This window comes from Dryobates pubescens, chromosome 8, assembly GCF_014839835.1.
Source record: "Dryobates pubescens isolate bDryPub1 chromosome 8, bDryPub1.pri, whole genome shotgun sequence".
Classification (NCBI taxonomy): Eukaryota; Metazoa; Chordata; class Aves; order Piciformes; family Picidae; genus Dryobates; species Dryobates pubescens.
The window spans coordinates 38,468,887-38,485,400 of NC_071619.1; the positions used below are offsets into that span (position 1 = coordinate 38,468,887).

The 16,514-nt window shown below is 46.7% G+C and overlaps 1 protein-coding gene across 1 annotated transcript in view; it reads right to left on the bottom strand.

Moving 5' to 3' along the window:
* ARHGAP31 (Rho GTPase activating protein 31) overlaps positions 1–16,514 on the bottom strand; it is an 81,625-nt gene that overhangs the window by 25,962 nt on the left and 39,149 nt on the right. The window contains exon 2 of the mRNA XM_054163230.1: positions 549–651. Within this exon, the coding sequence (XP_054019205.1) occupies positions 549–651 (103 nt within the window). The remainder of the gene's footprint in view (positions 1–548; positions 652–16,514) is intronic.

Genomic DNA, 16,514 nt, shown 5'->3' on the forward strand with positions numbered 1-16,514 from the left:
GAGAGAACAACTCAGCATTTGTGCTGAGACCCTCCAGGCCTTTCCTATTAATAGATGCAGAGGGAGATAACTTCTTCTTTGCCATGGACTAATCCCTGAATCACACAGAATCACAGAATTGTCACAGTTGGAAGGGACGCCAAGAACCACCTGGTTCCAAATCCCCTGCCATGGGCAGGGACACTTTCCACTAAATCAGGTTGCCCAGAGCTGCATCCAGCCTGGCCTTAAGAACATTCAGGAATGCAATTTCCATCACATCCCTGAGCGACCTCTTCCAGTGTCTCACCACCCTCCTGGGGAAGAACTTCTTCCTGACGTCTATTCTAAATCTCCCCTCCTCTACCTTGGATCCATTCCCCCTAGTTCCATTACTAGAATGCACACTGAAATGTTGTGTCTCACTGTCACCAGCTTCAGAGATGGTTTATCCTCTCAATCAGCCTAGAGATCTGTTGGGCCCTAGTCTATGCTTGGGGGACTCACAGACAATAAGTACCAAGCAATCTGACCAAGCCCCTCTGGTGCTCAGCCAAGGTTGCCCTTACCTCAGCTTTTGTATGTTGGATGTCACTCCTGAGAGCCGGTAGATCCCATCCACAATGCCATGAGTCTCAATGAACTCTGCACAGCTCTTCAGCACGTAGGGGACTAGGAGAGGAAAACAAGCCAAGATGCCTAATGAACACACACCAAGAACTCATACAAGCCATCACCACAGAGGAGACAGTTTGGTGAAACAACAGAAGAGCCTTTCTGCAGATACAGAGAAGGGCACAGTCGTGGGAGAAATACAGGGAAAATAAGCCTCCCAGAAAGTGACCACAGTCAACTGACAAAGTGAAGATATGGTTGTGCCATGCCACACTCATTGACATATGTGGTTCTGCACATTGGCCACAGCACCCCCATGCAGTGCTACAGCCTGGGGTCAGAGTGGCTGGAGAGCAGCCAGGCAGAGAGGGACCTGGGGGTACTGGTTGCTAGTAGGCTGAACATGAGCCAGCAGGGTGCCCAGTCAGCCAAGAAGGCCAATGGCATCCTGGCCTGTATCAGGAACAGTGTGGCCAGCAAGAGCAGGGAACTCATTCTGCCCCTGTACACTGCACTGGTTAGGCCACACCTTGAGTCCTGTGTCCAGTTCTGGGCTTGCTGGAAGGTGTCCAGAGAAGGGCAACAAAGCTGGGGAGGGGTTTGGAGCACAGCCCTGTGAGGAGAGGCTGAGGGAGCTGGGGTTGCTTAGCCTGGAGAAAAGGAGGCTCAGAGGAGATCTTACTGCTCTTTACAACTCCCTGAAGGGAGGTTGTAGCCAGGTGGGGGTTGGTCTCTTATCCTAGGCAACCAGCACCAGAACAAGAGGACACAGTCTCAAGCTGTGCCAGGGGAGGTTCAGACTGGATGTTAGGAGGAAATTCTACACAGAGAGAATGATTGGCCATTGGAATGTGCTGCCTGGGGAGGTGGTGGAGTCACCATCTTTGGAGGTGTTTAGGAGGAGACTGGATGGGGTGCTTGGTTGCATGGTGGAGTTGATTAGGTGGTGTTGGATGACAGGTTGGACACGATGATCTAGAAGGTCTCTTCCAAACTGGTTAATTCTATTCTATTTTATTCTATTCTATTCTACTCTACTCTACTCTATTCTATTCTATCTATTCTATTCTATTCTATACGACAATGAACCAGCCCTGAGGTCACTGGAACATGGTGGGAAGGAAGGTAAGGTTTCTCTCTCTCCCTTTCTCTTTTCAAGAAAGAAAGAAAGGAAGAAAGAAAGGAAGAAAGAAAGAGAGAAAGAAGGAAAGAAAGGAGGAAAGAAGGAAAGAAGGAAAGAAAGAAGGAAAGAAAGAAGGAAAGAAAGAAAGAGAGAAAGAAAGAGAGAAAGAAAGAAAGAAAAAGAAAGAAAGAAAGAAAGAAAGAAAGAAAGAAAGAAAGAAAGAAAGAAAGAAAGAAAGAAAGAAAGAAAGAAAGAAAGAAAGAAAGGAAGAAAGAAAGAAAGAAAGAGAAAGAAAGAAAGAAAGAAAGAAAGAAAGAAAGAAAGAAAGAAAGAAAGAAAGAAAGAAAGAAAGAGAAAGAAAGAAAGAAAGAAAGAAAGAAAGAAAGAAAGAAAGAAAGAAAGAAAGAAAGAAAGAAAGAAAGAAAGAAAGAAAGAAAGAAAGAAAGAAAGAAAGAAAGAAAGAAAGAAAGAAAGAAAGAGAAAGAAAGAAAAAGAGAGAAAGAAAGAAGGAAGAAGGAAGGCAATTTGATTCTAATTGAAAGCATGAGGTAAAACATGCAGTCCCTGGAACCTCCCCCCTCCTCAAGACAGAGCTCCAGCCTCACTGAATTGCACCAAGATGGTCTGATTGGCTTGGATGAAAGTCAGAGGAGCATTTGCACTTCCATATAAGCCTACACACCCACAGTTTAGTGCTCCCAAACTCCCACAGAGTGGGCACAAACTTCAAATATTGACTAGACCTGCACACTGACAAAATCTGACATAGGCTTCAAAAGAACTCTTGCCAATGTAACCAGCCAAAGGCTTTGCCAGCCTCAAAGCTGAGAGAGGCCCGAGGCACAATGTTTACATCCCAGTGCGGACCCAAAGCACATGTTTAATTTTTCCCCCCATTATATAGGTATAGCAAACCTTCATCTTCTTGGTCAGAGCAAGCCTCCCTGTCCCCAGTACTATAACAACCCTGGTTATAACAATAACAGTAAGAGAGCCCTTCCTTATTAGGTGCTAGAAACTTCTGTGTACTTAACGCGGCGCTCCCCACAGCATAAGCACACAAAAACCACAGTCAGTGAAGAAGTTGAAGTTCCCCACTGCAGTGCTGACTCTGCTGCACTGCACTTTTGGAAAGCTGTGTGGAAGAAAACAGACTAAGCCATACATTTGACTGGAAAGCCATTTATAGCAGTTACTGCCTCTTTGCAACACCACAGAGGTAATGGCTCTGGATGGACCTTCCCTGAGTTCTTCTGCTCAAAGTTCAGGACCATTGCAGGCCAAGGGGCAATGGACACAGATTGAAACACAGAAGGTTCCATGTAAAGACAAGAATTATTCACCTTGAGGGTTCTGGAGCACTGGAACAGGCTGCCCAGAATGGCTGTAGAGTCTCTCTCTCTGGAGGCATTCCAAACATGCCTGGATGTGCTCCTGTGTGATTTAGCCTAGGTGATCCTGCTCTAGCAGGGGTTGGACTAGATGATACCCAGAGGTCCCTTCCAATCCCCAGAATTTGTGATGATGATTAAGGGACTAGAGCACATGCCTTATGAAGAAAGGCTGAGAGACCTAGGGCTTTTTAGTCTGGAGAGGAGAAGACTGAGAGGGGATCTAATAAATATATATGAGGACTGGGTGTCAGGAGGGAGAGGACAGGCTGTTCTCCATTGCACCCTGTGATAGGACAAGGGGTAATGGATATAAACTACAGCACAGGAGGTTCCACCTCAACATGAGGGAGAACTTCTTCTCTGTGAGGGTCATAGAGCACTGAAATGGGCTGCCTAGAGAGGCTGTGGAGTCTCCTTCTCTGGAGACTTTCAAGACCCATCTGGATGTGTTCCTGTGTGACCTGAGCTAGATTATTAGCCCTGCTCTGGCAGGGTGGGGGGGTTGGACTTGAAGACCTCCAGAGGTCCCTTCCAACCCCTAACATCCTGTGATCCTGTGATTCTGTGAAATCCTTGCCACAGAAAGCCTAAGTGACATATCAAGAAAGAGGATCTTTGTGATGATCTGTAACTGCAGTAGGGAACTCAGATCATATGATGATGAGCAGCCTAGAAATTGAAGAACAATAAAAATAGAAAACTAAGCAAAAACTAGAAAGGCAAGTGACTTCCAGCCTGTGCTGGTTTTAGGCTAGGCCTTTGAAATGCAGTTACAGTTTTTGAGCAGAAAAGCAGGAAAATGTAAATAAATCACTATGGGGTGTAAAAAGGAAAACAAAAGATTATTCTAAACAAATTCATTGGGTAAATATCTTCTCTAAGAGGAGCTGTACCTGAATAATTCTCCCCTTTTCTCTTTTCTTCTGATCTCTGCCTGGTTTTGCTTCGCTCAGGAGAGAGAATCTGCTTTTGGCTGGCCTTGGCTAAGTCTAACTTGTCTGCTCTTTTCTCTTGTCCCTTTTGTACAGGACTGTAAGGGGAGAGGCAGGGAAGGAGAAGCTAGTATCTTCCCTTGGTCCTTGGCCAGGGGGAACCTTGGGGCTGTTCAGTCTGGAGAAAAGAAGGCTCCGAGGTGACCTAATTGTGGCCTTCCAGTATCTGAAGGGGGCTACAAGAAGGCTGGGGAGGGACTTCTCAGGATCTCAGGTAGTGATAGGACTAGGGGGAATGGAATGAAGCTGGAGGTGGGGAGATTGAGGCTGGAGGTGAGGGCAAAGTTCTTCCCCATGAGAGTGGTGAAGCCCTGGAATGGGTTGTCCAGGGAGGTGGTTGAGGCCCCATCCCTGGAGGTGTTTAAGCCCAGGCTGGATGAGGCTGTGGCCAGCCTGATCTAGTGTGAGGTGTCTCTGCCCATGGCAGGGGGTTTGGAACTAGATGATCCTTGTGGTTCCTTCCAATCCTGAATGATTCTATGATTTTATGATTCTATGATTAATTGTAAATACCTGTATAATATTGTAAATCCTGTGTATTTTGTACACATTCATTCCATTCCATTGTAGAGTGTAGATTCTGCTTGTGAATACAGCTTCATTTGCTTCTAACTGAGTTGGTCTGGCAAAGTTAATGTTGGAGGGGAAACTTCAACCCACCACACAGCCTCATCATTTCTGACTGATCATGGAATCAACAAGGTTGGAAAAGACCTCAAGGATCATCAAGTCCAACCTGTCACCTAAGACCTCATGTCTACTAGACCATGGCACCAAGTGCCACGTCCAATCCCTTCATAGGGCTTGTGCTCCAGACCTCTCACCAGCCTCTTCCCTGCTTTTCCAGCCCAGGGCTTCTCACATCTCTCTACCAGTGCCCTTGGCTCTTATGAAGACAGCCATACCAGTTCCTTGGCTCTTATGAAGACAGCTTGCACCCCTTGCTCCTTGTCTTCTGGACCACTTCAAGAGCCCTTTAGCCAGCAGCAGCAGCAAATTCTAAATGTACCAAAGGATGGGCAAGCAGCCAAGGTATTCAGCCCAAACCTGAGTATTTCTCTCAACCAGAAATTTAAATTCATGAGGAAAAGTGACTCCTCTAACAATCCCCAGGAAAGCAGCTCTCTGATGCTTGAGCAGCCTTCTGGCAGCGTCAGCACTCAACATGATTTAGTCTCACTGGAAGCTGTGCTGGCCTTTCAAACACACTAAGGAATGGACTGTGTGCACACAGGCTGTACAGCCCTGCATCTCTAAGGAAAGGGAGCTGTTAACACCAAAATGTGTGGCAGCTTTGTCATGTCAAAAATTAAGCCCACATAGGACACACCTCACTTGCAACCAAAAATTGCAGGCTTTGACCTCAGGTCCCTGGAGGTGAAGGGGCTGCAGCGCCTTCCTGCAATGCAAGCCCCTAAATGCAGTGCTTGTGTGAAACTGGAGCACAGGTAAATGTTTTCTTTGGGTAGAACCTGCAGCTCTGAAATTCCTAAGCAGCTCTGATCTCCTACAAAGCCAAGTCTTCTGGGCATTAGGGGGAGGTGAGGTTAGCCCATTAGTGAACAGCTCCCTCCCACTTCCAGGTGTTTCTGAGGTGGTTTGCTTATTTCAGATGTGGCTACTAATGAACCAAAACAAAGGCTGTGGTCAGCTGAGTGAGAGGAGATGCAAATACTGGCATGTCCTTTACATATAGAATCACATAGAACCACAGAATGGTAGGGGTTGGAATGGAATGGAATAGAATAGAATAGAATAGAATAGAATAGAATAGAATAGAATAGAATAGAATAGAATAGAAAAGAATAGAATAAGCCAGGTTGGAAGAGACCTTCAAGATCATCAAGTCCAACCCATCACCCAACACCATCTGATCAACTAAACCATGGCACCAAGCGCCCCATCCAGTCTCTTCCTAAACATCTCCAGTGATGGTGACTCCACCACCTCCCTGGGCAGCACATTCCAATGGCAAATCACTCTCTTTATGAAGAATTTCTTCCTAATATGCAGCCTAAACCTCCCCTGGCACAGCTTGAGACTTTGTCCTCTTGTTCTGGTGCTGGTTGCCTGGGAGAAGACAGCAATCCACACGTGGTCACAACCTCCCTTCAGGTAGTTGTAAAGAGCAATAAGGTCTCCTGTGAGCCTCCCCCTCTCCAGCCTAAGTAACCCCAGCTCCCTCAGCCTCTCCTCACAGGGCTGTGCTCCAAACCCCTCCCCAGCTTTGTTGCCCTTCTCTGGACACCTTCCAGCAACTCAACATCTTTGCTAAACTGAGGCGCCCAGAACTGGACACAGGACTCAAGGTGTGGCCTAACCAGTGCTGAGCACAGGGCACAATGACTTTCCTGACCCTGCTAGCCACACTGTTCCTGATACATGCCAGGATGGCATTGGCCTTCTTGGCCCCCTGGGCACTCTGCTGGCTCATATTCAGCCTACTCTCAACCAGTACCCCCAGGTCCCTTTCTGCCTGGCTGCTCTCCAGCCCCTCTGACCCCAGCCTGTTGAGACCTCTGATGATCAGCTGGTCCAACCCCCCTGCTAAGGCACAATCACCTAGATTAAATCACACAGGAACATGTCCAGGTCAAACATGGGAGTGCTCCTTGCCAAAGACAATATAGGCATCACAGATCCCTATAGGATTACTTTGAGTCAGGACATCAGGAGTCTATTCAGCATTACAGGGCAATGGAAATCACAGAGCTGGGTATCTTCTGCAGGAAGATGTGGATGGGATTTGTAGCAGGGCCTCTGTGTGTGTGCGTGCAGGCATAGAAGGGGGGTGAGGGGGGTGAGGGGGGTGTCCAATCTTGACACTTCTATAATTAAAACTGTGCTGGAGGCTTAGAAGTTGGAAGAGGCAGCTGGTGTCACACAGACCCTGTTTGTTCTGCCAGACAGCCAAACTGTCCTCATTTAAAACTACAATAGAAACCAGATGGAGGGGGAGAAGAGAACATGGAGCAAGGCATCAGTCAGAAGGGAAATTGAGTTATAAACATACTGCACACAAAAGACAATACTCCTCTTTCCCCTGAACAATACTAAACCAGAAGGGCAGTCAGAGTAACTCATTCCACTCTCACTGGGTATCCCCTCCAAGATCAGTGTACATACAGAGTCACCTCTGCAAGGGCCTTCTCTGTGACCACAGTTGTGCCATCTCCTTCACACGTGTGCTGCATCCAGGTATCATGCCTTCCTCCCCATCTCATCCCTCTGGCTTCCAATGCACTGACCCCATTGCCTCACAGGGATGGGTTTAGGGGGTTTCTGTTTTCTCCTGTCCCTTTCCAGCCATAGCACCACCACCCCTCAAACCTCCCCACCAGCGAGCAAGGTGTTCACTCTTCACCTGCCTGACAAAGGCTTCATCTGGCACAAGGCTGAGCATTTAGGTGATGGAGTCACCATCCCTCATGGTGCTCAAGGGGGGATTGGACATGGCACTTGGTGCCATGGTTTACTAGTTATGAGTTCTTGGGTGACAGGTTGGACTTGATGATCTTTGAGGTCTCTTCCAACCTTATTGATTCTATGATTCTATGATTTTGCATCAGAGCTTGGGAAGCCTTAAGGCAGGTATCTAACTAAATCATGAGCAGTCCAAGTATGAGAAGACATTAGAAAGAGAAGGAGTTATCTCATCTAGTGACAGCTGGGAGGATGACTTCCTGGCCTTCCACCAAAGTCAGCAAAGAGCAAGAAAGAGCCTGGTCCAGCAGGAAATGTTATCAATGACCTGCAGCCTTCAGTGCCACCTTCTAGAATAAACTCTCAGTGTCCCTGGGTTACAGAAGGACTTTAGTGAGGAGATTGCTGAGTCAGCCACCCTAACCAATCAGTGTGAGTGCTGTCCAGTAAAGCTGTGCTTCTCTTTAGCTAAGGTGGACTGGGTCATATGCCCAGGGTAAACTGCACCGGACTGAATAGCAGCAGGCTTTGCTTTTCTCTTTATCCTTCTGGTGTTCTCTCAGAAGGGTCCTAACAAGGATAAATATCAGTGCCAAAGCTACTCAGGTCCTCCTTGGTGGTTGGTTTATGCCACATGGGAGAGGTTTCTTATCCCCTCTAATTTTAATTTCATTCTAGTTCAAGTAATGAGAGGATAAACGCAGACCTCTGATTTCCCCTGGAACACCAAATGTTTGATGTTTGACTTGCAGGAAGCAGTAAGGGTTGGGGATTTGGGGGTTTGTGTTTGGTTTGGGTTGTTGGTTTTTTTTCCTCCTTTCTCTCAAAAATGAATCCTGAAGCCATTCAAAAACTTGTGGGCATTTTTATGCCACCATTATGCCACCAATATAGTCTCTTGTTGCAATTTAAATGACTAACTTAAGACATAGTGTCTCCTTACCAATAAGCATTTCAGCCTGCACTAAGGAAGAGCTGTTGTTTTGCACAAAGACAAAGAACAAGCCAGTCCCCATTTTAGAACATATTAATATATTAACTTAGCCTCTTAATCACAGGAAAGGAGCAGCACTGACTTGAAAGCCAATATCTCTGATGTGAAATGCTTCTGCATTTCCTGGTGCTTCCTACTTCAAATCACGAGCTTTGCTGCTGATTGCTGATTCATTGGATTTCTTGCTCTTTTTAGTTCTTTTCCCTTTTAATTATTTTTCTCTCCTTTTCTGCTTTTTGCTGAGCTTGTCTGATTTTTCCCTAAGCATAAGGTTGGCTGAGAAACAGATTCCAAAGAAGATCAAAGGCTGCACTCCTCCCTGCAGCTCCCAGCACAGCGGTCGCAATTCCAGCTTGCATCCCAGTGCGTAGATATAACCTATGGCAGCTATAGGTAGGATAGGATGGGATAGGATGGGATAGGATAGGATAGGGTAGGGTAGACTAGACTAGACTAGACTAGACTAGAATTGAATTGAATTGAATTGAATTGAATTGAATTGAATTGAATTGAATTGAATTGAATTGAATTGACCAGGTTGGATAAGACCTCAAAGATCATCGAGTCCAACTTATAACCCAACACCATCTAATTAACTAAACCATGGCACCAAGTGCCCCATCCAGTCTCTTATTAAACACCTCCAGTGATGGTGACTACACCACCTCCCTGGGCAGCACATTTCAATGGCCAATTACTCTTTCTATAAAGAACTTTCTCCTCACCTTGAGCCTAAACTTCCCCTGGTGCAGCTTGAGACTGTGTCCTCTTGTTCTGGTGCTGGTTGCCTGGGAGAAGAGACCAACCCCCTCCTGGCTACAACCTCCCTTCAGTAGCTGTAGACAACAATAAGATCTCCTCTGAGCCTCCTCTTCTCCAGGCTAAGCAACCCCAGCTCCCTCAGCCTCTCCTCACAGGGCTGTGCTCCAAACCCCTCCCCAGCTTTGTTGCCCTTCTCTGGACACCTTCCAGCAACTCAACATCTTTCCTAAACTGAGGGGCCCAGAACTGGACACAGGACTCAAGGTGTGGCCTAACCAGTGCTGAGCACAGGGCACAATGACTTCCCTGCTTCTGCTGGCCACAGTATTCCTGATGCAGGCCAGGATGCCATTGGCCTTCTTGGCTGCCTGGGCACACTGCTGGCTCATGTTCAGCCTACTCTCAACCAGTAACCCCAGGTCCCTTCCTGCCTGGCTGCTCTCCAGCCACTCTGACTCCAGGTATCATCTCCTTCGCCTTCCACCTCTTTTTCCAAGGAAAGAAGGGACCATGGCATCTGAAATGACTGCAGAGCCTCTCTCCTGCTCAGTGACGAATTTGCCAGAACTGAAGGAGGATTTGTCCTGCCTGAAAATAAATGCTGTAAGGACAAACAGAGGGCTTCAGTCTCCAGCATGTCTATGCACACTTTTCACCAGTGCAAAGCTCATTTCACAGAAGAAGCAAAAATAAACCATCTCACCATCAAACTCCAGTGTTGTGTTTGGCTGTTAGCATGAGCTACCATAAACCCCCATGCAAACACACATCCCTGTGTTTGAATAACACGAGATTGCTAAATGATACCACACAGGCTTAAAACTAAATCACCCTGTTAGACGACTCCTTCGCTCTTCCCCCTTAGCTGCCATAAACACAGTTACAAAAAGTCAAACAGCTGATGCCAAGGTGATTCTGCCTGTGTGGAGAGAATCATCAAATCAATAAGGTTGGAAAAGACCTCAGAGATCATCAAGTCCAACCTGTCACCCAACACCTCATGACTAACTAAACCATGGCTTCAAGTGCCACGTCCAATCCCCTCTTGAACACCTCCAGGGATGGTGACTCCACCACCTCCCTGGGCAGCACATTCCAATGGCCAATTAATTACTCTTTCTGTGAAGAACTTTCTCCTCACCTTGAGCCTAAACTTCCCCTGGCACAGCTTGAGACTGTGTCCTCTTGTTCTGGTGCTGGTTGCCTGGGAGAAGAGACCAACCCCCACCTGGCTACAACCTCCCTTCAGGTAGTTGTAGACAGCAATGAGGTCTCCCCTGAGCCTCCTCTTCTCCAGGCTAAGCAACCCCAGCTCCCTCAGCCTCTCCTCACAGGGCTGTTCTCAAGGCCTCTCCCCAGCTTTGTTGCCCTTCTCTGGACACGTTCAAGTGTCTCAATGTCCTTAATTTTAGGTGCCCAGAACTGGAGCAAAACTGAATCCCTATCTAAGTCACATGCTTCATGGTTGGTTGTTGTTTGGGTTTTGGGGTTTTTTTTGGGGGGGGGGTTGCCTCCCCTCTTTTTCTGTGGGAAATGTCTCTGCAAGGTTGCAATGGTTGCAGAACAGTGCTGTGCCCTTCTGGTGAAAACATCTTCTTGAATGCAGTTGTGCTGCTGGTGGGCAAAGATGTAGGAAAAACAGAGCTCAAATCTGCCAGATGCTGTGAGCCACCACCCTTCATGGCCTGGGTGGGAAGTGGAAATGCTGAGCAATGTTCACAGTGTGGCATTCTGTTTTCAAGCAAATGGGTTTGAACACAGCCTGCAAGCCTGGACTGAAAGGAGTCAGTGGCACCACTAACATGATCATAGAATCAATAAGGTTGGAAGACACCTCAGATATTAAAGTCCAGCCTGTCACCCAACACCTCATGACTACTAAACCATGGCTTCAAGTGCCAAGTCCAATCCCCTCTTGAGCACCTCCAGGGACAGTGACTCCACCACCTTCCTGGGCAGCACATTCCAATGGCCAATCTCTCTTTCTGGCAAGAACTTTCTCCTCACCTCCAGCTTAAACCTCCCCTGGCACAGCTTGAGACTGTGTCCTCTTGTTCTGGTGCTGCTTGCCTGGGAGAAGAGACCAACCCCCACCTGGCTACAACCTCCCTTCAGGTAGTTGTAGACAGCAAGAAGGTCTTCTCTGAGCTTCCTCTTCTCCAGGCTAAGCACCCTGAAAGGAAAGAAGTATTTCCTTATGTTCAAATGGAATGTCCTATGTCCAATTTTGTGTCTGTTATCTCTTGTCCTGTCACTGGGCCCCACTGAAAAAAAACACCTGATTTTCCAGAGCAATCTGACAACTCTGATGTTTCAGGGAGAAATGAAACAGCCTGTGGGCAGGTCTGGCCAGCTCATTAACAACACACATCAAAGAAAGCCTAAGAGAAAGCCCTGAACAAGCAGACATCGAATGCTGACTCTCAAGCCTGAAGGTCACCATGCCCCTCTGAAACGTGCCTAGTACCTTGACATAGCTGGCAAATTCTGTCACACAGGCACTTTTGAATAGAGGTTGGGCTAAGTACTAGAATAGTTTTGTTAGGAAAACATCCTGCTGTGGGTTTCCTGGGGAAAAAAACCCAGGCCAGATAACCGAACAGGATATCTCCATTCCTAGCTTTTTATGACTCTGTGGTACAGCCACCTCAGAAAATAGCAGCTTAGCTTCTGCAGGGCAGCTCAATGAGCTCTGCACATACTCACAGAGCTATTTGAACCTTAACAGCTCAGATTAGGGAGGATGTTGTGCAGCATTTTGCTCACCACAGCAGAAGCAATTGGGGCAATTAATTCTGAAGCAAGTGGACAATCCACGCTGTCTCAGAAAAGGGACTTGGGATATTCCCCTTCTGCCAATAAAACAGACACATCTCTTTTTCTGCCACTGGTCACTGATACTGGCTTCAGGTATACAGTAGAATCTGAGACTCACAGAATCACTTTGGTAGGAAAAGACCTTTAAGACCACCAAGTCCAGCCATTATCTAACTCTATCAAGTCTGGTGCTAAACCACGTTCCTCAGCACCACATCCCTGTCTTTTAAACAACTCCAGGGTTGGCAATTCAACCACCTCCCTAGGCAGCCTGTTCCAGTGTTTAAAAACCCTTTCAGTGAAGAAGTTTCTCCTAATATCCAACCTAAACCTCCCCTGGTGCAACTTGAGGCCATTTCCTCTTGTCCCTTCACTTGTTACTAGGAAGAGGAGAACAACCCCTACATCACTACAAACTCCTCTCAGGTAGAAAGCAAAACCATCAGAATAGTTTTGAATCTGCATATCATAGAATAGAACAGAACAGAATAGAATAAACCAGGTTGCAAGAGACTTTGAGATCATCATGTCCAACCTAGCATCCATCATGAACTGGGGTCCATCTCAGTAAATGCCCAGATACTATGAGGATAAGCCTCCATCGTTTACCTGACTCTGATGGCTGATGCAGGCTTGCTCAGTTTCTTACAGTCCCAAAATTACTACATGTGACTTAGTATCATAGTAACAGTCAGGGTTGGAAAGGGACCACAAGGATCATCTAGTTCCAACCCCCCTGCCATGGGCAGGGACACCCCACACTAGATCAGGCTGGCCACAGCCTCATCCAGCCTGCTCTTAAACACCTCCAGGGATGGGGCCTCAACCACCTCCCTAGACAACCCATTCCAGGGCTTCACCACTCTCATGGGGAAGAACTTTGCCCTCACCTCCAGCCTCAATCTCCCCACCTCCAGCTTCATTCCATTGAAAAAAGAGTGTAGAAAACAACATCTCCCTTGACATGTAGGAGCTCTTAGAGATGACTCTTAGGATCCCAGAATCTGGAGAAAGGCAATCCAAAGGAGATCAACACATCAATGTCTGTCTGCTCATTATTCCTTTTCAACTTGGACTTTGGTGTGCCAAGCAGTAGAGATTTCAGGTTTTTCTATATCAGGAAGCCTTTTGGGACTGTTAGAAAGACATTCTGGGTGCTTAGATCTTCATGTGCATGTGAAAAACACCAGCTACTGGTTAAACACTTTAGAAGTCCTTTGTAGTGTGCCTTCCACAAACACCACCTCTATACACTGAGCTCTATAGCAATCTCTATAAAGAATGGAATGGAATGGAATGGAATGGAATGGAATGGAATGGAATGGAATGGAATAGAATAGAATAGAATAGAATAGAATAGAATAGAATAGAATAGAATAGAATAGAATAGAATAGAATAGAATAGAATAGAATAGAATTAACCAGGTTGGAAGAGACCTTTGAGATCGTCGAGTCCAGCCTATCATCCAACACCATCTAATCAACTAAACCATGGCACCAAGCACCCCATCCAGTCTCTTCCTAAACACCTCCAGTGATGGTGACTCCACCACCTCCCCAAGCAGCACATTCCAATGGCAAATAACTCTTTCCATGAAGAACTTCTTCCTAACATCCAGCCTAAACCTCTCCTGGTGCAGCTTGAGACTGTGTCCTCTTGTTCTGGAATATGTCTGTAGCTTCTGTGCTGTTCTGTCATGCTCTCTCACTGTTAGATGAAAAAGCAACTGACTCCCAAGCAAATGCTTCTGGCAGCTGCAGGGGAGATGATGCTGCTGTTAACCTGCTGCTGAAGACACAGGGTGAAGCAAAGAGTTGGGCAGTGTCTCATAAGCTAAGGTGCTGCAGTAAAGTGGGCTGCCTTGTACTTCTTTCTGTTGTCCTTTCCCTGGAAATGTCCATCCTCTCTTTCAATATGAAAGGATAGGCTGGAGATCTGTTATCACTGATGGTTCTCCTTCCATGCTTGCTTGCTGCACAGCAAGTCATTTACAAGTGCATGTGATATCCATTCCCAGGCTTTAAGTGCACATCCAACTGTGCCAACTAACACAGAATGACAGTGGCAATGATCTCAGGTGTGTTGAGAGTGAGAGCAGAATAACAGTGGCAATGATCTCAGGTGTGTGAGAGTGAGAGCAGGGACCAATCACCCCACTAGATCCAAGGGTAATGTTTGGTAGCAAGGGATAAAGTATCTGAGAAGCTGGGCCAAGCTCTCAAATGGATGAAAAATTGCATGGCTGGATGTCACAGAACGTATTTATACCTTTTCCTCTCATTTTGATTTTGCCCTCTGTCACACTGATGTACTGATAGAGGCTGACACAAGAGTATGCAGCAGTGCTCTTTCACTCAGGCCTCTCACTGATCATGCCTTTAGGGCTTTCCTAGTGAAGCCTGGATACAGCAATTTCCAGAGGTTAGTCCAATGGGGCTGGTTTATGGATAGTCAACAACTCCAGGCACAGAGCAGAGAAAATTGTGGAGGGAGGATCGTTATATAGCAGAGGGAGATGGAGAAGGAGCCTAAACACAAACCCATAAAGCCTGCAAATGAGAAGTGAAAGGCAAATGAAAACAGACTTCTGAGAAAAAGTAAATAAGGCTTCATGATGTCAATCTGATTGAAAACAAACACACAAAGGCACTAGCAATAATCAGTCATTATAGTATGCAGCCAAGCAGTACAAAATCCATTCCATCTTTGCTCAGTTGCTGAGCATATATTTAGACTGAGTGTTTCCATTGCAAGCCTGTCTGGGTGTGACCCAAAGAACCACACTCATACAGGAAAAATTCCCATTGAATTCAGCAGTATTTTCAGAGAATCAGAGAATCAACAAGGCTGGAAAAGACCTCAGAGATCATCAAGTCCAACCTGACACCCAACACCTCATGACTAACTAAACCATGGCTTCAATCCCCTCTTGAACACCTCCAGGGACGGGGACTCCACCACCTCCCTGGGCAGCACATTCCAATGGCCAATTACTCTTTCTGGGAAGAACTTTCTCCTCACCTCCAGCTTAAACTTCCCCTGGTGCAGCTTGAGACTGTGTCCTCTTTCTCCTCACCTCGAGCCTTTCCCGTAAGGAAGAATCAAATCTGCTTGTCCTGCTCTTTATTATTTCTCGCCATGGCATGCAAATACTAGCAAATGAGGTGTAGAAATCACAGAATCACAGAATTTCAGGGGCTGGAAGGCACCTCAAAATACCATCCAATCCAACCCCACTTCCAGAGCAGGATCACCTACAGCAGAGGAGAAAGTTCTTCACAGAAAGAGAGATTGGCCATTGGAATGTGCTGTCCAGGGAGGTGGTGGAGTCACCATCCCTGGAGGTGTTCAAAAAGGGATTGGATGTGGCACTTGAAGCCATGGTTTAGTTAGTCACGAGGTGCTGGGTGGTTGGTTGGACTTGATGATCTCTGAGGTCATTTCCAACCTTATTGATTCTGTGATTCTACGATCACACAGGAACACATCCAGGCGAGTTTTGAATATCTCCAGAGAGGGAGAATCCACAACCTCCTCAGGCAGCCTGTTCCAGTGCTCTGTCACCCTCACAGTGGAAAAAGGTTTCCTCATATTTACAGGAAATTTCCTATGCCTCAGCTTCCACCCATTGCCCCTTTGCTAGAAGCATTTTTGCCAGCTTTACGAGAGCATAAGATGATGGTGCACAGTTCAGCCCAGAGTGAAGAATTAAGGCTGCTCCTGGCAGCAGAAGGTCACCTAGAAAAGCTCCTCCCAGCCCTGCTCAGAGGAGACTGAAAAAAAGGTCAGTCTTTATTTGAAGAGGATTAAGCTGTGGGTGACTTGAATTGCTGATGTTTGTTTAATGAAAGGCAATGCTGTTCTACCCATCCTGGGTAACGCCCAGGGCACACGATCGCTGCAGCAGGGAGAAAATTGTGCCAGAAGCAGCACCTGGTCAAACACACAGAACTCTGTACACAATACTCAACAAAAAGAGCTATTAAACACTGGAATAAACTCCCCAGGGCGGTGATTGAATCCCAGTCCCTGGAGGTATTTAAAAGATACAGAGATGTGGTGCTGAGGGATGTGGTTTAGCACAGTAGAGTTAGATAATGCTTGGACTCAACGGTCTTAAAGGTCTTTCCCAATCAAAACAATTTTATGATTCTATAAACAAATGTCTATCTCTGTGCATCAACATATACATATGGCAGAGAGGGGCCTGGGAGTACTGGTTGACAGTAGGCTGAACATGAGCCAGCAGGGTGCGAGGGAAGCCAAGAGGGCCAATGGCATCCTAGCCTAGATCAGGAATAGTGTGGCCAGCAGGAGCAGGGAAGTCATTGTGCCCTGTACTCAGCACTGGTTAGGCCACACCTTGAGTCCTGTGTCCAGTTCTGGGCCCCTCAGTTTAAGAAGGACATTGAGA